Consider the following 23,458-nt stretch of genomic DNA (forward strand, 5'->3'; position numbering starts at 1 on the left):
CAAAAGCCTCAGGGGGAATAACAAAGACAAATTTCAGTGCACTTCCCTGGGAATTGGGCACTTAACTTCCATCTGCTTCCCTGCAGCCCTGCTGTGCCTAGGCCAGGGAGGAAAGCTCCAGTGAGACACCTCACCCACCAGCCCAGCAAAGAGGGAGCCAGAGGCAAATGGCTTTGTGACCCTGCTGTCATCTTCTGCCAGGTGAGTGCACAAAGCTGCCTGGGCACTTCCCACAGCATTGAGGTGATGCCAGCTGCCAGCAGCACTGACAGACCCTGGCCATGGATGCTGTGGTCTGGCCCAGCCCATGGTAAATCATCACCTCTCAGGTGTTCACTGATGGGGGCCAGAGATCAAACCCTGGGGGTGTCTTAGGCTGGAAATGGGGCTGTGTGTTCTATTCATCATCTGTCAGAGCTGGGGCAGTTCTCTGCTGTTCACTGGGCAGTTTTCTTTATCCCTCCCACAGCCAATCCTCCCTCCAGGAGATCTCTGCTGTTCATGGGCCATTAATTATTAATTCTCTTCTGTTCATGGGCCATTATTATTAATTCTCTTCTGTCCATGGCCACTGAGTGTCCCTGCATGGCTGATCCAATCCCACCATCCCATGGGGAGATGCCCCGCCCAGGGGAGGAGCCAAGCATTCCTGCCTGGATCCAATCTGGGCCTGGCACAGCACAGCAGCCTTTGCCCCCTGCATTGCCAGAGGAGCAGCTTTGTGCTGCCCTGCATGGCCAGAGGGAGCCCAGGCCCATCTGCAGCAGCCCTGGAGCTGCAGAGGAAAACTCCCCCCTTGTGCAGGATCCCTGCTGCAGCAGAGCCACAGCTGGCACTGCAGGAGGGCTGAGCCCCCCTGGGATGGGGCTGGGACACCACCCTGACACACAGGGAGACAGGGCCTGTTATGACTCTTGTCAGTGGTTTGTTTTGTATTACTGCATTTTTATTTTATTTTAATTTTCTTCCCTAATAAAGAACTGTTATTCCTACTCCCATATCTCTCCCTGAAAGCCCTTTAATTTCCAAATTATAATAATTCAGAGGGAGGAGGTTTATATTTTCCATTTCAGTGGAGGCTCCTGCCTTCTTTAGCTGACACCTGTCTGTTCAAACCAAGACAGGTGGTTACCAGCTCTGCCTGCTCAGCCTTGGCACCGTGCTTCTTCCCTGGATTTATCTGAATTCAGCTGTGGTGCCCTGCTGTGCCTCTTTTGGGAGCACAGGAGCCTGGGAGAGCTTCCTTACCACCCCCTAATCCTCCTGCATGTTCTTACAGGAGGTCACGTCACCCCGTAACCCTGACTTTGATCAGCTGAGCCCTCAGAGCTCTCAAGATGTTGTGTGCTTTTCAGCCTTTGAATCATTCTCTGACCTCTGACCTCTCTCTGGTTTATCCACTGTGGATTTTTGACCCTGCCAGGCAGTTTTTCCTTCTAAATCTTTATCCTTCAAGTTTCTTCCTCACAGTGTAAGACAGGGCTTTACTGGGAGATAACAGATGTCAGAAAGATGTGTGCATGTGGCACTTGGGGACATGGTTTAGTGGTGGCCTTGGCAGTGCTGAGGGAATGGTTGGACTTGATTTTGGAGAGCTTTTCTGACCTTAATGATTCTTTGATTCCAAGACTAAAGCTTTCCCTGGGTCACTGTGGCACAGCCTTCATGCACACAGGTTTGTGCCTCTCAAGCACAGGAGACAAGGAAGGATGCTGAGAAACTGTCACCACAATCAGCCCAGAATCCCAGAGTCATGAGGGTTGGAAAAGCCCTCTGAGATTGACTCCATCCATTTACCCAGCACTGACAGCACTGACCCACTAAACCACGTCCCTCTCCACCACATCCACAGGGTTTTGGAACACTTCCACAGATGGGGAATCCACCACCGTGCTGAGAGCTCGTTCCAATGGCTGAATATCTTTTCAGTAAAGAAATTTTGTCATTATCCAATCTAAACATTCCCTGGCACAATTTGAGGCCATTTCCTCTCCTCCTGTCCCTGTTCCCTGGGAGCTGAGCCCGACTCCTCCCCTGAATCCCCCTCCTGTCAGGGAGAGCAAGAAGGTTCCCCCTGAGCCTTTTTTTCTCCAGGCTGAGCCCCCACAGCTCCCTCAGACACTCGTGGTCCTCCAGCCCCTTCCCCAGCTCCATTCCCACCTCTGGACACAACTGTAGGATGCTGCCCTGTCCTTGCTTTATTGTCACACTGTGTGCTCTTCCCTTGGGGAACAACACCCCACTTTGGTGCTGGGGTTGAGGTGAACCCAAAGTGTGTGCAAAATTTCCCCTATTTGAGGTTAACCTCCAAATCCTGCAGGATTTTGTAACGTTCCCTGTCCCCTTCAGCAGGGATCAGAGGGATTTCAGTCAGCTGTGGCTGTTCTGTGCTGCCTGGCTGGGATTGCAGGGGGCTGCATATGGATCATTTGGTGGACTGGAAATTCAGAGTAACAAAGAAATTACCACTCAGTGTGAATGGTTTCAGGCAGTCAGTAACCCAAACAGGACTTCTTTTTTGGTTGGCTGGAATATCTGGATCAAAGGAAAGCTGGGTTGGGTTTCAGTTCTCTTGAAAAAGCAGAAAGAGGCAAATTGAGGAACTATTTTAAAGGGAGCTTGAAAAGGGAAACGTTTCTGAGACCCCAAACTTCCAACTCAAAAAATGTCCCCTCCCAACCCATCCCTGCAAAATGCTTAAAATGCCATGGAGATCTCTGTGCTGTGGGAGATGGATGTGCAGCCTGGAAAACTCTGCTTTGGAAGGGTATTTTGTTGGAAGTATTTTAAAGATGGGCATTCCCCCTTGTGGATCTGAAAGGGAGAGGGCTCAAAATGTGTCTCCTCAGGGCCTGGCAGCCCTGGAAGGGAAGGCTGGGGGTGAGGGGGATAAGCAGTGAACAACTGCACATCAATGGCCTGGATTTTAATTAATTCCACTCCATTTGAGAGAGAGAGAGAGAGAGAGAGAGAAAGAGGGGTCAGTTCTCCCTGGCTCTAATTAGTGCTGCCTTTCCTCTGCATGGCAGGCAGGGAGATGGGGCAGATTCCCCTGCTCACCCCTGGCTGCAGGGAAGCAGCTCAGCTCAGCAAGGAGGAGGAAGAGGAGGAGAGGGAGGAGGAAGGAAGGGTGTTCTGCCTCCTCTGCTCTCCCCAGCAAATCAGGGTATTGCTGGGATGAGGCTGGATGGAGGCTGCACAGTGGCAGCCCGGGATGAAATGTTTATTAAAGATATTTGGGAGCTCGAGGAATGGCTCTGACTGCCCACTTTGAAGTTTTGGCTGCAAACTGACCCATTTTAGGCTTTGAATTTTGCTGTCGAGAAAAATTTCATTAAAACTGTCAAGTGTTACTGAATCTTTCACACTCAGCAGCCATCAGGAGCCCATAAACAGGAGAACATTTGGGGTCCCATTCCCAGTGTGCTGCTGACTGCGCTTTGATTATTTCCTTCATGACCCAATAAAGACTTTCTGTCTAAATTTAAAAAATGCCAAGAACCCTGACAATTTTTCATGGAAAACTGCACTTGGAGGAGGGGACACATGTCACTGCAACCACCCCTTTGATCCAGAGCTTCTACTGCAGAAGCAGAACCAGGGCTGGGTCAGTGCTGCTGCACACAGCATTAACACCACGCCCTAAAGGTGGGATTAACGGGGGAGAAGTGGCCACACCAGGTGATGACAATCTGTAAGAAGGTACAAAAAGCCAAATTCAGAGCAGAGCCCATTTTGGTGACAGTTTGTGGCTCCTCACCTGCATCCTGCTGACTGTTTTCCTCCCAGGCTCCCCAGTGGGAAGGGATGAGCTTGCAGAGCTGAGGGTTGTTGGGAAGGATGAAAGTTTGACAAGAAAGCCTCACAGATATGTGTGCTTGGCAGAAAGATTTTTAAATGTAGAGTCTGAAGAAGGAATAGAGATGGAAGCAAGTTTTGATATAGAAGAAAAGAATTGCTGAGCCAGTCTAACTGGATAACCAAGGAGGCAAAGGGTGTGTTAGTTAGAAGGGGTTTGTATGGCTTAGAGCAAAGGATAAACCCACCCCAAACAAGAAGATGTTTTTACCAAACAGAAAGAGAGCACAGGCAAACAAGTCAGCAAATGTGGCAAGTAGAAAAAAGATCTCAGAATTTTCCACTGCAAGAAAACTGAAAAGCAACTTCTAGCTTAAATGGTAATGTACTAACTTTTAGTGATTGGAGAACAGTAACATGAATATGGTAATTACAGTAGTTATGATGGGCTATAGATAATAGTTAAGGTATTCATTGGTTCTACTGTCTTAAGATGCTCGGCAAAGAAAAGTATAGAATGCAATGTAACCAAAAGAAAAGTATAGAATGCATTGTAACCAAAACCAAAGGGTCTCCAGGCCTGCAGCTGGAGCTGACAGCTGTGGGCATAGCTCTGTCACCCACCACCCTGGACTGCTGTAACGTCTTGGATGGAATAAATTGCATTTTGGATACAATAAACTGCATTTTGGATACAATAAACTGCATTTTGGAGAGCCCCTGAAGTCCCACATCTCTCATTTCAGCTCTTACAGTGGCGCCCAACGTGGGGCACCATCAGTAAGAGCCTGAATGAGGGATGCAGGTTTCCAGGCCTGCCTGCAGCTGGAGCTGACAGCTGTAGACACAGCTCTGTCCCCCACCACCCTGGACTGCTGTAACCTCTTGGATGGAATAAATTGCATTTTGGATACAATAAACTGCATTTGGAGAGCCACCTGGAGTCCCACATCTTTCATTTTGGCTCTTACAAGAGCGCTGCCCCAAATGTTTGGGGTTGTGTGAAGTGTCAGGCCTGGTGCCCTCTCACGAGCACTTGTCCCAGCCCCATCCTGCCTCACCTTGGAATAGGTGGCTCCATTGATGACTTCTCCCCTCCTCATCCAGATGATGGAGGCTGCTGGCTTGGCGTTGTCTGCGTGGCAGGTCAGGTTCAGGGGGTCTCCTGCTCTCAGGCTGATGATGGGCCCCCCCAAAATGACAGGGTCATCTGGAGGAACTGCAGTGAAACAGGAGAGAGGAGACAATGCCATTAGAAGCATGAACCCCACCTTCCTGGAGTCATCTGTGGGGCTGAGCTGCCAGGGCTGCCCTGTGACCTCTCAGATGGTTTGGGATGGCCATGGCAGTGCCACCCCTGTCCTCAGTTACAGCCACCTGCCTTCTGCTGCTCTGCTGCCTCAGATTTGACCTCCAGCAGCAACAACTGGAGAAGTTTATGAGGGGACTTGGGCCAGGTGGCTTCAAGCTTTGCAGGAATATGAGAGATCAGGTCTGTGGCAGATAAATCCACCAAGGGCTACTAAACCCTCCACGCCTGGTGTCATCGCATTTCTCTTCACAGAGGAAAGCAAGGCACAATTCTTCCCGAGAATATTTCTGGGTTTCACATTCTCTGAACCTCAGAGAAAGGAAAAATAATTCTTATTGAGAATGAGAACAGAAGAATCCTGACTCCTTCGACGGCCAGGCTGGGAAAAAGAAGCTTGTCCATATCTCAGAGTCACTGTGAGCAGCAGAGATTCTGAGGCCTCGGAACCAAAGCCCCCTCTGCAGTCCCCAAGCCTGGCTTTGCTCCTGAGCTGCCCCTGCCTCGTGGTTGGATGGGGAGGATTTAGAATCTCCAGCACCGGGCTGGGGTGGGAGCTGGGAAGGGATTATGGTCCCTGACAAGGCAGAGGTGGCTGCCTGCCCCAGGCTGGGATTTGCAGATGTGCTGTGGGCACTCCCTGCTGTGCACAGCGGCTGCCAAGCACTGGGAGTAATGGGATTTTTCAGCTCAGTGGGTGGAACCCACGGACCAGGGAAAAAGCTTTTCTACACGGATCCAAAATGTACTTTTTTTTTTCTTTATTCTCTCTCTTTTTTTTTTTTTTTTTCCCTCAGGCTAAAAGAGTGGAACAAGAAAGTGAAAATCTGTGGTTTGGGTTAGTTGCCTGCCTGTCACTGAGATGTGAAAATGGGAACAATTCTGCTCCATTCTGGGGTTATTTAACTATAAAGGAGGTATGAATTTTAATTTTTAAGATTTATTTATTTTATTTCATGGGATGAGTTTATGTTGTTTAAACCCAAATCTGGCATTGTTCAATAGTTTTTTTTCCCCCTCACTGAATCCATTAATTGAATTTGACCTCTGCTTGTAAAAAACATTGAAAATTCATCTTGTAGAGTGGGGAAAAAAACAACCCACAAATCTTTCTCTGAAGACTATCTTGGAATTTAATGAAGGAACTTTTATGGTGGGATGTTTGACATTCCTGACTTTTTTCACTGGTATTCCTGTAGCAACATCTCCCCTGCAAAGCAATCTAGCGTGTCCACCAGGGGATATTATGGGACAGGGGAGAACATAATGCAAACAAACATGGAATCACTTGTCAGGCCCGTGCCAGAAATCCTCAGTTTTTAGTTTTGCTCCAGTTTCTCCTTATGGGATGAGCAGCCAGCCTTGAGGAGCTGCTTATGGCAATGAGGAGAGGATGGGTTCTGGTGATCTCTTCCCAAGTAAATGATTTTCATCACCCAGTCCTCCAGGTATCTGTGAATTATTGATGTCTCCAGGCTCCCTAACAGGGAGTTTGCTTGGGGTGGAGGGTTTGATGAAGAGGAATCAGTGATGTCTCTCTAACTTCTGCAGTATGAAGGATGGATGCATTCTTCCCCATTCCACCTCCAGCCTGGGAGAGGAGGCAGAGGACGAGGAGGAGGAGGAGGAGAAGAATGAAAAGATGAAAAGGGGAGAAGAAGAAAGGAGGGAAAGCAAGAAGCCATGATCCATTATTCATCCACTGTGCTCCCAGGATTGGTTGTTATTATGAGGCACCACTACAGAATCTGGTCTCCTAATTTTTAATCACGCAGCTATGGAAGCTCTAACTTTCCTGATTAAACGAGGGATATAAATAGGAAGAGTTGTTTGGGGTTGCAGGGGGGGGTTATTCCTGACAGCAAAGCAAATGAAGTTAACCCACTCATGGCCAGGAAGATTGAAATGATGGAGAAGGGATCCAGGACAGCTCCAGCCCACAGGAGCGGAAAGCTACATGGAAACGGCCTCAAGGTGCACCAGGGAGGTGGAGTTGGGATATCAGGGAAAAACCCTTCACTGAAAGGATGGTCAGGTGGGAACAGGCTGCCCAAGGCAGTGTGGAGTCCCCATCCCTGGATGTGGCACTTGGGGACGTGGTTAGTGGTGAACATGGGACTCCATGGGCTTACAGGGATTTTCCAGCCTGAATGGTTCCATGAGTCTGTGACATGCAGCTTGTTATGGGGTGAGAGTCCCCATAAATTATCCCCACATGGACATGAGAGTGATGTGGAGGTGAATCACCCCAGTTGAAGGTCTCCTGTTCCTCACGTTGCCCTCAGGACCTCAGCTGGACACTTGTCCCTCTCTTCACTGCAGGCAAAATTTTCCCAAGAAATGCTGACAAACTTCTCCCTGCCAAACCCCTCATTTTCTGTCAAAATACAGGAATTGCTGAATATTTTAAAACCAGCCTTGGACAGGCTTCAGTCTATTCTCCATAGCTCTGGGCTGCCTGGATGAGAGGGGACAGCTTGGGGTCTCTGCCCTTTGGAGAAGTGCACTTACAGCACATCATCATAAAGAAACACAATTAAATGCTGGTGCTCTTGGTGCATTCATCAGCTTTTCAAATTACTTGTTAGAGGCTTTCCTGCACACTGTCCCACTCTGCACAACTTGGTTAATTAGTGACCCCCACAGAATTCTTCTGCTGGGCTGGGACCCCAGGCTAAGGCTGCCTTTAGGAATGACCTGGATGTCTTTAAACGCTCCCAGCAGCTGGACAAGGATGTGGCAAGCAAGCAGAGCCTCAGTCATTAGCAAGAGTTGCTGAGATAACAGGATCCTGCAGCAGCCAGGTCCTGGAAGTGCAGCAAGCAAACAGCCCTGCAGCCAGCAGCACATTTTCCCTAATTAAGGCTGTTTGCCTGGGTTGTGCCTGGTGCCTCGCTGCTGCTGGGTTTGTGTAACCACCTCCTCTTCTTGGGGCCAACCTCTTCTCAGAGTTAAGTGATTCAACCCCAACACCTGCTGGGGTGAGCAGCCCCTGAGGGCTGCCCTGAGCCAAATGTCTGCAAGGAGAGTTCAGCTGGTGTGGACTCGGCACAAGAGTCCCCTGTGGAATGAGATCCCTTGGATAAGGCTGTCACAGACATCTTTTATGGAAAATCCTTTCCTTAGGATTTTCTCTCCTGAGAAGCTGAGAAGCCTCAGGAAAGAAGTGTAAACAATGATTATCTGCTGCTGTGGAATGCAACGGGTGGATGTGTGATTGGTCCATGTGGTTGTTTCTAATTAATGGCCAATCAGAGTCCAGCTGTCTGTCACAGGATTTTGTTATCATTCTTTTTCTATTCTTAGCCAGCCTTCTGATGAAATCCTTTCTTCTATTCTTTTAGTATAGTTTTAACATAATATATAAAATAAAATAATAAATCAAGCCTTCTGAAACATGGAGTCAGCATTCTCATCTCTTCCCTCATTGTCGGACCCCTGTGAACACCGTCACAAAAGGGTTAATTTGCTATGGTATCATTTCTGTGCATCATTTGGAATCGAGCATCCTCTTCTCTGCCTGGGAGCTGCAGGGAGCTGCCTCCTCTTCCCAGACAGTCTCTGCTTTCCCCACCAGCCTTGGGGGCATTTTGGAGCTTTAGTGGTGCCGCTCTGCACGATGCTTTTGAGATTCTGGGGTGTTTTGGCCACACTCATGGCTGCAGAACTCCCTGGAGCTGATCAAAGGAAAAGAGCAGCTCCCCTGCCAGGCGAAATCAGCAGAGGTTGGGTTGTTTAATTGGCAAAATGAAGGCTGGGAGGCTTCACTGGCATGAGTTAGAGTGAAAGAACCAGGAGTAGGTTGGGAGAAGACAAAGGAAAAAGCAGGAAAATTTGGATGCTGGGGGAGAAAGAAGGTTCTCTGTTTCATCAAGTGTCTAGGAAAGCTTTCCACAGGGAGGAAAAGGGGCTAGAACACAAAACTGCTTTTAGGATGAAGCTTGCTACACGGGATAAGAGAATCCCCTTACAGGGATTGTGTTTCTGGCAGAGTTTTCCTGCAGACTGCTCAGGGTCTCGCTGTATTATCAACCCTGAAGGCTGCAAATTGTGAGGGGCTAAACCACTGCAGAGCAGCTTACAGCTCCAGGAGTGCTCAGCTTTCCATTTATCAGGCCTTTACACATTTAGGATTCAGATTTCCAGCAGTTCTTCAGAGCTAGGAAGGATATAAACACACTCTTAGGTTTTGTCCAACACTTGAAAGGCAGGGATTTTGCTGTCTGAGCATTGTCACGGGCTGGGCTTCTTAGGGCAGCACCAAGCGGGGACTTGGGGCAGGACTGTGGGGCTCAGTGACCTAAGATCTGGAGGAAACCTAGCCCTGGATGCTAAGTTCTGTTCTACCTCTCCCCTTCCTGATGCAATTGGGATTTCAGTCCTTTTGATTTGGCAGGTGAGGAAAAACGAACCACACAGAGTGAGTGGTCAGAGTTTAAATGGGGAGAGCACAGGGCTCAGAATCCCTCCTGACTCCAGTGGGGAATATTCAAGTCTGACTGAGCAGATCTTCCTTGGCATCCTAATGTGAAACCTGGAGACCAATCCAGTCTGCAGCTGGAGGCTCCACTCTTCTCATCCTCATCTTCCCATGTTGGGCTCATCCCCCGCAGAGGGGGCAGCAGGGTGGGTGAGGGGATTCTGCCCTTCTGCTCTGCCCTTGTGAGCCCCCATCCCCAGAGCTGAACCTGAACCCAGCTCTGGAGTCCTCAGCACAGGAGGGACCTGGAGCTGCTGGAGTGAGGCCCCAGAGCTGCTCCAGGGCTGGAGCCAGGCTGGGAGAGCTGGGGGTGCTCACCTGGAGAGGAGAAGGCTCCAGGGAGAGCTCAGAGCCCCTGCCAGGGCCTGAAGGGGCTCCAGGAGAGCTGGAGAGGGACTGGGGACAAGGGATGGAGGGACAGGACACAGGGAATGGCTCCCACTGCCAGAGGGCAGGGCTGGATGGGATATTGGGAATTGGGAATTGTTCCCTGTGAGGGTGGGCAGGCCCTGGCACAGGTGCCCAGAGCAGCTGTGGCTGCCCCTGGATCCCTGGCAGTGCCCAAGGCCAGGCTGGACAGGGCTTGGAGCAGCCTGGGACAGGGGAAGGTGTCCCTGCCATGGCAGGGGGTGGCACTGATCCCTTCCAAGCTAAACCATTCCATGCCTCTGTGATTGTATAAAACAATCCCTGGAGCTCTCTGCACCTTCCCTACACACAACAGGCTGAAAACCACCCAGTCCATGCTGTCCACAGCCAATTCACAGAGGCCACACTGGCTCTGGGATGAGCTCTGGCATTGCTTGCAAGCATCCATCCCCCTCTGTGTGCTGCCAGCCTCTGTCCCTGCTGAGATTGCCATGGCATGCAAGGCTGGTGCTTTGCCTGCCTGCATCCATCCCATGGCAGACCCTGGGCTGGGATTCTTGCTCTGTGCAGTACAGAGCTGTCCCCCAGTCCTTGCTGGGTCGGGGATGGATGGGAAAAGGAGGATGTTGTGGCTACAGGTTCCCTCTTGTCCCTGCTTGTGTCCTGGCCACATCTTTCCCAGCCTCTGCTGCCTCATTCCTCCCCCCTGCCCATGGGAGCTGAGCCTGGAGAGCCTGAAAAATGCTGGACAGCTCCTGGTGCTCCAGAACTGCTGCCAGGAGAGGGAGAGCAAAGAGATGCAGGCAAACAGCACAGCCTGGGGAAAACACACTAAAAAATAAATCAAAAGAAACAAGGGGAGCCAGGGAGAAAAATAGTGATGAAAGTTTAAATAGTGCATCTCTCTCTCGGTCCTATTTGTCTTGTGGCACTTGAGTGTGTATTTGTGTGTGAGCAGGAGGGGCTGGGGGGCTGCCAGGGCTGCTGCCTCCTCTCCACCCCAAGCACCTGTGTCCCTGTTTCCCTCCTGTCTCTGCAGCTGAGCCTCATTCATGGACCCTCCTCACATTAAGGAGCTCATGAAAAACAAGCCATTAATATTTCCTAAAATTCTCCCCCTTTCCCCCCCTATTTTCTCCTAATGACTTGTCTTTTTTCATCCAGTCTCACATGTTCCACATTTCTAGGGTCAGCAGGATGGATTTCTCCAGTGAAAGAGAATGAAGATCCCTAAAACTCAGAAATGATTCCTAGAGATGGTTTCATCTCACTGCAGCAAAGCACAGCTCAGCTTTCCCACTCACTGCCCTGGAGGGGCTGATTTTCCTCCATCTAAGCCCTCTCCAGGTCATTTTGAGGAATATCACTGGAATACTCTTTGCTTCTTCATGCTGAGGTTTGCTCCTAGATTCTTGGCTAGAGAGAGTTTTAAATATTCAGTTTTCACAATGGATTGGAATTAAATCAAATGTCAAAGTCCTAAAATCCTTTGTTAGAGCTGGGTCTGGGCAGGATCCATTTTGGAGAGCACACAAACAGATCTGACATGGGATAAGTGAGCATTTGTATTCCACTGAAAAGCCTTCTATGCAAGGAGAAAGAAGTTTTGGCAGCCCCCTTCCACACTTTAACAAAGATCCAGATGCTGTGCAGGCAGGGAGCTGGCCAGGTATGGATTGTGTGAAAAATGCATGTATTTTATGATTGGCTTTTCGCAGATATTAAAGTGAATATTATATGTGTTGTGTTAGAAAGTAATGCTGTATTAATTCTCTTAAGTAGTGTGTTAAATATAGTTTTAGGTTATAAAAAAATGTTAAAATAGAAATGATGCTATGTAGGATACTTTTTAAAAGAAAGGACTTGCAGTGAGATAGCAGCCACAGGACACCTGAATCTTTCAGAGAAAAATAATTTATTGCTCCATTATCAGAAGAAATGAACTTCTTCCTGCCTCATAGGTGCTGTCAGGATTCAGAGGAAGAAGTTGTGGATGACCACACAGAATCCTGTGTTTGAATGGAATCTATGCATCATGGATGAAGTGTATGAATATGCAACAGGCTGTTGCTTTTAAGGGTTAATCCTCTGTTAATGTGGGTCCTTCTTTGGGCTTGTGCTGCCCAGAAAAGGTACCCAGACTGTCCATAGCTCTTTGTATTTATTGCCTCATATTGTCCTAATTCAATTTGTCCAAATTGTTATTACTCTAATTGTGTTACTATATTTTTATAACCATTTTCTTTCTATTAAACTTTTGAAATTTTAAAAACAAGTGATTGGCATTTTTCACAGATTGTTTATGTGGAACGCTCACTCTGCAAAGAGTAAAAAACTTAAAATTTTCCTCTCCCAGCTGAAAGGGCAGCACAATGCCAAAGAATAGATTGCATTTGCCAGGTCCTTGTTTGATTCTGCCCACCAAGGCAGTGGTTTTGGATGGATCATGTCAGATGGAACAGCCACTGCCAAGCCCTAACTCAGGGCAGATTTGGAGGGAGCTGTTTTGCTTTGCTGCGTGTGCCCTGCCTGCCTGGAAACTGAAGATTGCTGCCCACAAAGAGAGAGGTGGGCCCCTGCTCCAGGACAACCATGATTAATGATTAATGGTTCCAATTCTGCCTGTCAGCATGGTGGAAAGTCAGGGCAAAGCTCCCCAGATGTGTCAGCAGGCATGGGAGAGGAGTGGAGGAAAAATTACCTGCCCACCTGGCCTTGTTACCACTGATGGGATCAAATTTACTGATAAGAGCCCCTATCACACACAAGATCCCTGTGCTGGGGATGCCCCTCCAGTATAAAATCACGGAATCCTGGAACAGTTTGAGCTGGAAAGGACCTCAAAGCTCATCTTGTTCCACTCCTGCCATGGGCAGGGACACCTTCCCCTATCCCAGAGTGCTCCAAGCCCTGTCCAACCAGGCCTTGGACACTTCCAGGGGCAGCCACAGCTGCTCTGGGCACAGGGGAAACTGAGGCACAGATAGACCAGGTGTTCTGAATCCCAGGCTTTCCCAGCTGGAATATCCCCTCATCCCAGCTTTGTGCAGGCCTCCTGCTCTGCCCAGCTGCCCTGCACCAAGGCCTGTGCCAGTCCTGTGCAACCCCCCCTGCACTGGAGGGATGGCAGGGGGCTGTGGCTTGGGTGTCCCAAATTTTTGGGATCTTCTGTGAGAAAAGGAGGCTCAGGGGGGACAACTCCCTGACAGGAGAGGGGAACCAGGGGAAGGTCTGGCTCTGCTCCCAGGGAACAACACACAGGACAAGAGGAATCAGCCTCAGGCTGCGTGAGGGGAGGGTCAGGTCAGGCATCAGGAGGAATTTCTCCATGGAAAAGGAGCTCAGGCCTTGGCAGGGGCTGCCCAGGGTGGTGTTGGGGTCCCCACCTCGGGAGGTGTTCAAGGAACAGCTGGATGTGGCACTCAGTACTCTTGGATTGCTCACAGGTTGGACTGGATGGTCTGGGAGGTCTTTCCCAGCCAAAATTATTCTGGAACTCTCCAAATGAATCTGGGACTGAACAGAGGCTGCAGCATCCTCCCTGATCCTACAGTGATGGGCAGAGATGCTGAAACTAAAGAGCACAGCCCTGGGTCAATCTTCTTTGGAGGCAGCAGGGCCCTGGTGGATCCAGGAGCCCCTGGGAACTGGGAGATTGCAGAGATGCTCCAAGCACATCTCTCTTTGCTGTAGCTGAAAACCAGCCTCCCACAAAGAGAAACACAAAGCTGAAAGAAAAGGCTGAGCCAAACCCTGGCTCTCCTCAGCTGCAGGACATGCCTGAGCCTTCTCCTGGGAGGGGGATCAGCAGGAACATCATTATCTCCCCAATGTAGGCCAGCACCCCGGCCTCCTCCTCCCCCTGCATGCAGCTCCCCGGTGCAGACTGACAGATCAGAGAACGCAGGCGAAAAACCGAATTCATTATTTTTCCCATATGTCAGATAGTTTCAAATTGTTAAAAAAAAAAAATGCAAAAAAAAAAAAAAAAAAAAAAAGAGAAAAAAAAAGAAAAAAAAAAGAGGGGGATTATTACCGTTCATAAAAAATAGGAAAAAAAGGAAAACAGGAGCAAAACCCTGAGCTGGTCCCCTCCTTCTAGTGAGAGCTGCTCTTAGATCCCCTCTCTGGCAGGATGGGGGGAGAACTCCTGCCTGTCTCCTCCCAGGAGGTGCCATGGAAATTCAGTGATGCACACTGGGGTGATATGGGAGACCGGGACCTGCTCGTTAAGGTTTGGGGCTTGATTATGTGGATCTGTTTTGAGGCTGCACGTGCCTTGAGCTCATTAGCCAACACCTCTTCTGTTAATTAGCTGTGCTATTTGCTATCCTAACAGCACCTTCCAGGCCTGGGAGCCTGAGCACAGCTGAATCCTGCATTTCCCTTGGGATGGGCCTGGCAGGGAGCTGGAAGGGTCCCAGAGCAAGGCAGGCACCACTCCCTGTGCAGCAGCAGGACATCTCCTTGTCTCAGCCTGCATCCAGGGCAGGGTGGGTGGGTGATGCCAGGGATGGGCACAGCCCTTCCCAAGGCCCTGCAGGCTGAGGAGAGCCAGGGGAGGTTTGTATTTTGAGCCTTGCTGCATCTCTAGCCTCAGTCCCGGGCTCCTGTCTGGTGCTCAGGTACAAGGAGACAGAATGAAATGTGAATTTCCAGCTCAGGATCTCATTTTCACCCTTGTGGCCCCGGTACTGATTCACTTGCTCACTGCAGAAGCTTTGCCCTCCCCTCTCCTGTGGCATTTCCCTGCCTGGCCTGGCTGGGATGGGCAGGTTCCTGGTCTGATCCAGCTGTTCCAGACTCAGATGGCAGAGAAGTGCCTGCTCTCACTAATGCCAGGCACCCCAGCATGGGTTGGAGACGTCCCAGGGGTGCTTTGTATTCCCAGACAGCACTTTGAAGAGTGGAGGGATTCTACCTTCCTTAGGGTCTGGAAGAACTGTTTTTATTTGTTTTTAAGGTGAAAGGCTGATTTTTCCTTTTTTCTCCTCTTTCCCTTGAAGGCCACAGCTTTGTCATGCGCTGCCCCTTAAGCCATTCCCTGTCCCAAAGCCATGGCTATTCCCAGCTGCAGCCCAGGGCTGGAGAAAACCCAGATCCAGCTGCTGGGATGTGTCACTGAGGAAACTGGGAGCAGGAAAGAGTGAGAAGAGACAAGACTTAAGGCCAGGCTGGGAGAAATCTCCCTGGCACTTCCTGTGCCTAGGATTTGAAGTATGACTGCCATTTCAAGCAAGGAGGATTCAGCCTTTTCATTTGTACAATCTCAGAATTGGTTTGGGTTGGAAGGGACCTTAAAGAGATCTCATTCCACCCTCTGCCATGGGCAGGGACATCTCCCATTGTCCCAGGGTGCTTCAAGCCCCATCCAGCCTGGCCTTGGGCACTGCCAGGGATCCAGGGCAGCCACAGCTGCTCTGGGCACCCTGTGCCAGGGCCTGCCCACTCTCACAGGGAAGGATTTTTCCCTGTGGTTGATCTGTCCCTGGTTGTTTGCACAGCAGGAAGATCAAACTGAGGGAAAGGATGAAGATTTTCCACACCTGTTCAGTGTGGGTCACTAGGAAGGGTGGAGGTTCCCCAGGGTTTTAGGCTGTTTTCTTGTGCTCTCCATGCTGGGATGGACCCAGAAGGGCTGGGAAAGCTCCTACCCCACGCTGCAGCAATGATGAGACAATTTCTTGACCCAACCACCCTTTCTTGGGCATGGATCCTTGTTCCCAAGTGCTGAGCACCTGACATCAGCACAGAGTGAGTTTGGAGGGATGGAGAGGTTCCCAAGACCTCAGAGCATGTGACTCTGATGGAGATGGGCCAATGTGGGACCAGAGGAGGATGGGGGGTGTTGCCTACAGCTCATGTCTGCCCTGTGGCTGTTGGAAACAAAGACAAACCATGACAGATCTGTCCCTTTCCAGTGTTGGAACCCAGGACATTCTTCTGGCTGCCCTGGAGGACTCGAGACCCTGTCAGGGGGCTCAGAGACCCTGGCACAGAGCCCCAGACCCCTGTGCCTTTGATTTAGCCCTTGGAAAAAACAATTACCAACCTTATATGAAGAATTACAAGTCAAGAAAGTTTGAATAGAATGCTAGTGAATTTATCACAGGGTGAAAATGTAGAATTTGGGGGTTTTTAGAATGGGGGTTCAGGATGCAAGATGGAGGAATCTGGGTGTGTTCTGTCTTTCTCCTTCTTCTTGGCCTCCATCTTCTGCTGTGATGGTGACACTTTTAGAGTGGTTTAGAGTAGAAATTCACTGTCTAACATAGGTGATAGGTATTGGGAAGTTATGGTAAATAATGTACACATAGTTTTTAGTATAAAAAGATAACACCGCCCTGAGGGTGGCCACTGTGCCTCAACCCGACCTGCCAGACAGACCTGCAGCATGTCAGAGAAAGAATTTTATATATAAGAAACAATAAACAACCTTGAGAATGAGAACAAAAGAATCCTGACTCCTTCGTTGACTGCTGGGCTGGGAAAAAGAGACTTTTTAATGTGTGTCAGGGTCACTCTGACAAGCAGAGATTCTGAGATTCCAGGACCCTTTCCTTTCATGGTGGTGAAGCCCTGGCACAGGGTGCCCAGAGAAGCTGTGGCTGCCCCTGGATCCCTGGGAGTGTCCAAGGCCAGGCTGGATGGGGCTTGGAACAACCTGGGACAGTGGAAGGGGTCTTTGCTTGTGGCAGAAGGGATGGAATGAAATGAACTTTAAGGTTCCTTCCAACTCCATTGTTGATTCTCCGTTGTTGGATCCTTCCAACTCCTCCCATTGTTGGATTCTGTGAACATTCTCATTTGCAGGTCACCAATTGGAAGTTCTTGCATCCCTCCTTCCCTGGCAGGACCAGGCTGTGCATTGTGTTGAGTGATGCTCTTTCCAGCCCCCACCAGGAGACATTCCCACTCAGATCCCTGGCTGTGCTGCTGCAGAGGAATCGAGGGCAGCTCACACCAGGGAGCCCCACAGGGACATGGAAATTCAGGGAAATTCAGTGCTTTGCTCCTGCCTTGTGGTGGCACCGAGATGGACGAGGCAGGAAGGGCTGGGCTGGGAGCTGGGAGCTTTGATCTGGGTACCAGCCAAACCCTCCCAGGTGTAAGACAACATCAGAAATAATACATGAAATAAATAAATTAGAAAGAGATTAATCCCATGTCCCAGAGCTGTCAGTGGCTTGCTTCCCTCCCCTTCCCCAGCACCACAGGCCTGCAAACAGCTGGACTCACCCCCCTGTGGCAGCTCCAGCCAGATGAAAACACTCCCTGTTCAACACACCTGGGAGCAGATCACACACCTGGCCTGAGCCACCTCAGGCCTCACACCCCACATCCTCCCACTGCTCTGCTGGACAGGGTCCTAAACCCTCTCCCTCTTTCAGGACACAGTGTTGGGGAAAATGAAACAGGAAAGCATTATACATATGATTGCCTGGCAAAAGATTTTGAGAATATGGAAACTATAAGTGAGATTGAAATGAAAGCAAGCTTTGAGATCCCTCAGTTACTGAACAACTGGAAAACAATGGTGTGGCCAGCTGAAGGTGATCCCCTTTTGGTGGAACAACACCCTCTGCTTGCAGACAGGCCCAAGGGTCAGAGCAGACCCTACAGCTTGGCAGAAGGGGCCCAAAGAGGAGTTTGTAGGGTTTAAAATGTAACACAGTGTGGTAATGTAATGATTCTTATAGGCTGTATGGAAATGCTATAGGATTTGTATCTTGTACTAGATTGGTTAGTGAGAATTAGAATGTTCAGCAGAGAAGAAGATTTATGGTATTGGAACGGGAACCTCATCCTCTTTTACTCTTTACCTCTCTCTCTCTCTCGTTTTCTCTTTACCACGCTCTTGCCTTCTCTCTCTTTATCTCTCTCTCCCTCTTTGGGGCCTGCTCTGAGCTGTGGCTGGCAGCTCCCAGCAGGGCCCTGCACCCAGGCCCTCTGCAATAACCCACAAGTTCCATGACCTGGCTTCAGAGATCTCTCATGTCCATCTGTCCTGTCCTACCCCCATCATTCCTACAACACAAGAATCCCAGGGAGGCCATGCTGACCATCTCCTCTGGGAAAAGTGTAGCTGGAACTGGGCATCCAGCTCTGGCAAACAACGAACATCCCCAGCTCTGCTTTAAGCACCGTGCGGAGCATTTAAAGATCAGACAGCCCGAAGCACTGATGGTGCTGTGGCAGGTCCCTTGCTGGACACCAGGGAGGTGCCCCTGAGCTGCAGAGGTCACAGGCTCTGCAGACCTTCAGCTGCTCTGCAGTGAGGGCTGAGCAAACCCCCAGGGATGCATCCAGCATCCATCAGCTGACTTTGATCAATGCCGTGCAATTCCTTATCTCCAACGTGGCTGGGCCACACATTCAGAGCAAAGCAAACCCAGCCTGCCCAGGATGGAGCACGATCAATCCCAATGTCCCTGCATTGACACATGTCTGGATTTGGTCTGAATCCCTTATCAGGCTGCAGTACAGCTCCACAGGGAAAAGGTTCAGCCTCGCAGACACTTCAGTGCCCTTGTCTGCCCTCCAGTCTCGCAGCCTTTCCCAGGATAATTCATCCTGCATAGACCATTAGCATAGCCCCATTTTAAGATAAATTACCCAAATCTTTAAACCTCTGCTCAGAGGGAATCCCCTGGGGTGGCTGTTCACAGTCAAGTCCCTCTGTGAAGGCATCCCCATGGAGCCAGAGCCATTAATACAGCATTCCCAGAGAGCCTGCAAATTGCAGAGTAGCAGGAAAATGGGGCTGGAAAAGCAGGAATCCTGCTTAAAGCCACGACACAAGGATCCTGGGAATACTGGCTCCGAGTTTGCTCTGCCTGCATGATTTACCAAAGGTTTTCTTTGAGAGGAGCACAAAGATAGAGGTGTCACCCATCCTTAGGGACATGGTGCCTGTGCACAGGACCCTGCAGGGAAACAGGCAGGTTCCCTGGGCTTCACCCTTTAGAAATAGTGATAACCCTGCCAGAAATGGTGGGATTTGTGGGAAAAGTCCAGAGGAAAGGACGCCAGTGAAGAGAAGAGGGACTGGAGAGCATGGGAAGGGAGAGCAAACAGAACTTGTTAGAAAAGGAACTAGATGTACTACCTGGGGCTGCTCCAAAATCTCCTCCCAAATGTGTTTCTCGCTTTTTTTTTTTAATAGGATATTGATTTTGTTTCCTCTTTTTTTATTTTTATTTTGACTGATGGACTGTTTCAGAGAAATGTCTGCTTTGGTGGAATTTTATTCTTTTTTAATTAAGGAATCAATAGCAAAAAAAAAGGCAGCAACATGTCAATAGGGGAAATGTTTTGGTCTCGTTCCTCTTGAAAGCTGATGGGGAATCTGAGCAGGTTTGGCCTGACCTGGGAAATGAGGCGAGGAAAGAGCAAGGGAGGGAGCATCAGGTGTCTGAGTGATGGCTCCCAGGAGCTTCTGCAGCAGAAAGAGTTGTGTTTCCTTCTGACTTTTTTGCTTGATTTTTTTCCTGTTTTCTTATTTCTGGCAGTTCTCATTATGGTTTTCTATCCAACACCTCTGAAATGTTATGGGCTGAGAAGCAGCAGCTCCTCTAGGGCTGTTCCCCTCCTTAGACCGAGACATGCACAAAGCAATTAGGACAGCACTAATGACATCCCAGCTCTGCTTCCTGCTCACCAATTGCTGGTCCCACTCTACCAGGACCCTGCTCACCAATGCCACCACACCCAGCTCCTGCTCACCAGGTGCTTGGCTCTACCAGGGTGCAGCAGAAATGACCTTGCTCAGTCACACAAAGGAGCCTCCAGGGGCACAGAACAAGCTGGGAGGTGATGCTGCTGTTGGTAATGGAGTATCAGCTTTTTATTCCATGGGAAATCCCACTTTGAGGGGTTCTACCAGACTTTTCCCATTATTCCCACTATCCAAGAGCTCTTTCTCAGTTTGACTTACAAATTGATCTCAAAGTTTATATATAAAAACGCCATAAATGATAGTAAACACTATTATTCTACCCCTGGTCTGGAGCCCCAGGGTGCTCCCACTCTGGGGAGATGGATTTCCCTGGTGGGCAGCACAGAGAGAGGTGCCACTGGCACTACCCAAAGCATCCATCAGCATCCCCCTCCTGCCTCCCGAGGGTTTCATCAGTTGGGTCCAGGCTGCCAAAAGGAAGAGAAAGAGAAGAGAGGTGAGAAAGCCCAAAGCTGGCTGGCCCAAGGGACAGGACAGAGCCCTGCTCTGTCACAGCTGAGGGGAGAAGGCAGGACAGAAACTGTGCTGGATGGGAAGGGAATGGAAAGAAAATCCTACTCAGGAATTGAGGTTTTTTTTTTTTTTTTTTTTTTTTTTTTTTTTTTAAACAAGAAGGGCTGAGTTAGCACAAAAGGAGAGAGGTTTGGAAGATGTCAAAACACAGGATTTGGGTTTTTCCCTGCCTAGCCTTTCATTTTGGAAAGGCTCATGTGAAATTTTTGGCCTTTTTCAGGAACATAAAGGCTACTGCTGTCCTGTCCCAGTTGGAATGCTTTCCCAGCTTTGACTCACACAACAAACAGCTCCCAGTGAGTTTATCAGCAATGGAAAACCAGTCTCACCCAGCTCTGCACCACTGGCTCCATCACTTTGTGAGCTCTCATTTTGGGACAGAGCTCTCTCTCTGTGCCTGAGCAGAGAGACAGGGCATGCAGGCCTGGAGGTGGTGGGTTAAATAGAATAGACTGAGGAAGAAGAGGCAAAAAGCTGGGAGGAGGGGGATCCAAATAGAGGTTGGAGGGAAACTGGCTGGAAAGGATGAGGTCCTGTCTGGACACGTGGCTTGGAAGGGAGGGAGTGATGCAAAGCTCCTTCCTGAGCTCCCCACTCATTCCTGTAGCCCATGGAGCCAGTTCCCAGCTCTGTCCCTGAACCCTCCCTGTCGGGATCTCTTGCTTGTCAGAGTGACCCTGAGAATGTTAAAAGTCTCTTTTCCCAGCTTGAGTGCTTGAAGAATGAGTTAGAGCTCTTCAGTTCTCATTCTCAAGGTTGTTTATTGTTCCTTATCTATAAAATTCTTTCTCCTGCCCTGTTGAGGTCCATCCAGCAGGACAGCTCCAGGCACTCTGCCTGCCCCCAGGGCAGTGTTATGTCTTTATACTAAAAACTACCTGTACAATGTTTAAAATTACTTCCCAATACCTATCACCTCTGTTAGACAGTGAGCTTCTACTCCAAACCAATCTAAAAGTGCCACCATCACAGCAGAAGATGGAGGCCAAGAAGAAGAAGAAAGGCTGGACATGCCCAGTTCCCTCCATCTTGCCTCCTGAACCCCCATACCAAAAACCACCCAAAATCTACTTTTTCACCCCATGATAACTTCACTATTACCCTACTTAAACTGTTGTGGCTTGCTGATCTTTGTCTAAGGTTGGTAATTTGCTCCACGGGTCATAATCAAAACCACACAAGCATTTTGGGCTCTGTGCTGGGGTGTCTGATTCCCCTCGCAGGGGTCTTGGCCATGCTGGACAGCCAGAGGGATGTTCTGGGTTCCCACACCTCCCCATTATTCATGACAGCCTGATAGTGCCATTTAGCAAGCCTAATAATTAGAAAATACCACGAGGTCCAAAAGCAGAGAGGCTGCTCAGGGGTCGATGAAGGAGAGAAGGGATGGTGGGATCCAGGTGCTGCTGCAGCAGGAGGGGACAGCCAAGCCTGGCTTGTCCCTGTGTGACCAACCTCCTCTGGCAGCAGCAGATTGAGGGGCTCAGCCCAGGATGCAGCAGGGCCCTGTGTGAGGGCTGGAGTGACTCTGAGCTGCCCTCATCCCATCCCACTCCCACAGATCCGGCAGCATCCACAGCCCTGAGCCGGCTCTCAGCAAAGTTCTCCCCTTCCCTTTCAAAATGCACATTGGGGGAGCTCCCAGCCCCTGGGTACTTGTCAGTTATCCCTGAGATGCTCCAGCTAATTATTTTTATCCTTCACGAGCCGTGTGGCATTCCAGAGGTACAGAAAATAGGCCAATCTCGGCATGTCTGTCTCTCTGGCGTGGGCTAATGGTGCTGTAAATTGCTGCTCCGTGTCAGGGGATCACTGTTCCTAATCAGGCTGAGATTTCTGATGGGCTCCACGCTGACCACACTCCCCTGCTTTGCTACAGGGGGAAATGCAGGGTGTTTTTTCCAGTGACAGAAGATTTTCCTTCCCCTTGTGCCCATCTCAGTCCATTATGGGCTTGCAGGACTCTGGCAGGAGGGAGGCAGGAGTCTCTGGGAAGGCATGCATGGACTGGGATGTCTGCATAACACCAAAACCATCTGAAAAGTGTCCCACAAGGAGGCAAACCACTGCTTTGGCTCTGCAAGCATATGGTTGTCTCCTGTTCCCATCTGTTTTTGAGAAGTGCAAGGTGGTGAAGACTGGAATGTGAATCTGTGCTTTCCCTGGGTCCGTTCCTCCCGTGCTGAAGAGCTTTGGCCCTGAGGGCTGGGAATGGTGCAGAGTTTTTCAGGGATGGGGGGCAGTGGGGGGATGAGCTGTGGGTGCTCTCCATACACAGAGAGCCTCCCAATGACCATGTTGTGACCTGCCATGGTCACAATATGGTCATTGTTGTGACCACGGCTTTGCATGCTCTGGGGAGGATGGTGGTCACAGACCTGGCGGTACCACAGTGACCATGGAGCTCTGCCCACACACAGGAATTCGGGTGGTGAAAATACAAGGCAGAGGAGAAGATGTTTGTTTTCCATCAAACAAACAAACAAACCAAGCAGATCTGCTTGTGACTATGTTCCAGCTGCTCCAGGCAGCGACAGAGGAGTTGGTTTGTTGTTTACCCACTCGGAGAGGAGATAAGGTCAGGAAATCATAGCTGGCTTCTGCAATCCTAAGAGGGAGAGCAAAGCTCAATCTGGCAGATGAATCACTTGCTATTGACTGCTCTTCTTCTCAATTATTCCTCCATTTCATGAGAAACCTCCAAAACACACACAAATATTTCCACCCAGGCCACAGCGATGCTCGATGTCTCCCACAGATCCCACTCTGCCTCACCAGGAGGTGCTGCAAGTCCTGTTGCACATTCTGGGTCAGGGCAGGTCCCACGACAACCTCCTGGAGAAGATTTTTGGAAGTCAGTCACTGCCCTGCCAGCCATGGGACAGGTAGGAGATCTGCAGGCAGGGATGTTGGGCCTCAGCACAGGTTGCCTTGTCACAGCTGGATGCAAACTAGTATTTGCATTAGGTTAAAATCTTGAGTAAATTGAAATCACAGCAACATCTGCTGCATTTTCATTAAGCTTGTGTTGACACCGGGGGAGGGAGACCTTGGAAAGACAGATGGAAAGGAGGGGGAAAGGTGGATTGACTCAGCATAGCTCTTGAATTGCCTCTGGCAGGAGCCCTGGGCTGGTCCCAGGCTGGGCAAAGTGACCTCATACAAGAAGATCCTTCCACCTTGAGCTTTGCTTTCCATCCCGGAGAGGGGTCAGGGAATGCAGGGCACAGCTGTCCACCCAAGGAGTCAC

The 23,458-nt window shown here is 49.8% G+C and overlaps 1 protein-coding gene across 3 annotated transcripts in view; it reads right to left on the reverse strand.

The window, feature by feature from the left end:
* The window catches only part of KIRREL3 (kirre like nephrin family adhesion molecule 3), a 417,878-nt gene that overhangs the window by 61,502 nt on the left and 332,918 nt on the right, over positions 1-23,458 (reverse strand). For all 3 annotated transcript variants that reach the window (XM_063178568.1, XM_063178566.1, XM_063178569.1), the window contains one exon: positions 4,860-5,017. In XM_063178568.1, the coding sequence (XP_063034638.1) occupies positions 4,860-5,017 (158 nt within the window). The remainder of the gene's footprint in view (positions 1-4,859; positions 5,018-23,458) is intronic.

Source organism: Melospiza melodia, chromosome 29, assembly GCF_035770615.1.
Source record: "Melospiza melodia melodia isolate bMelMel2 chromosome 29, bMelMel2.pri, whole genome shotgun sequence".
Classification (NCBI taxonomy): Eukaryota; Metazoa; Chordata; class Aves; order Passeriformes; family Passerellidae; genus Melospiza; species Melospiza melodia.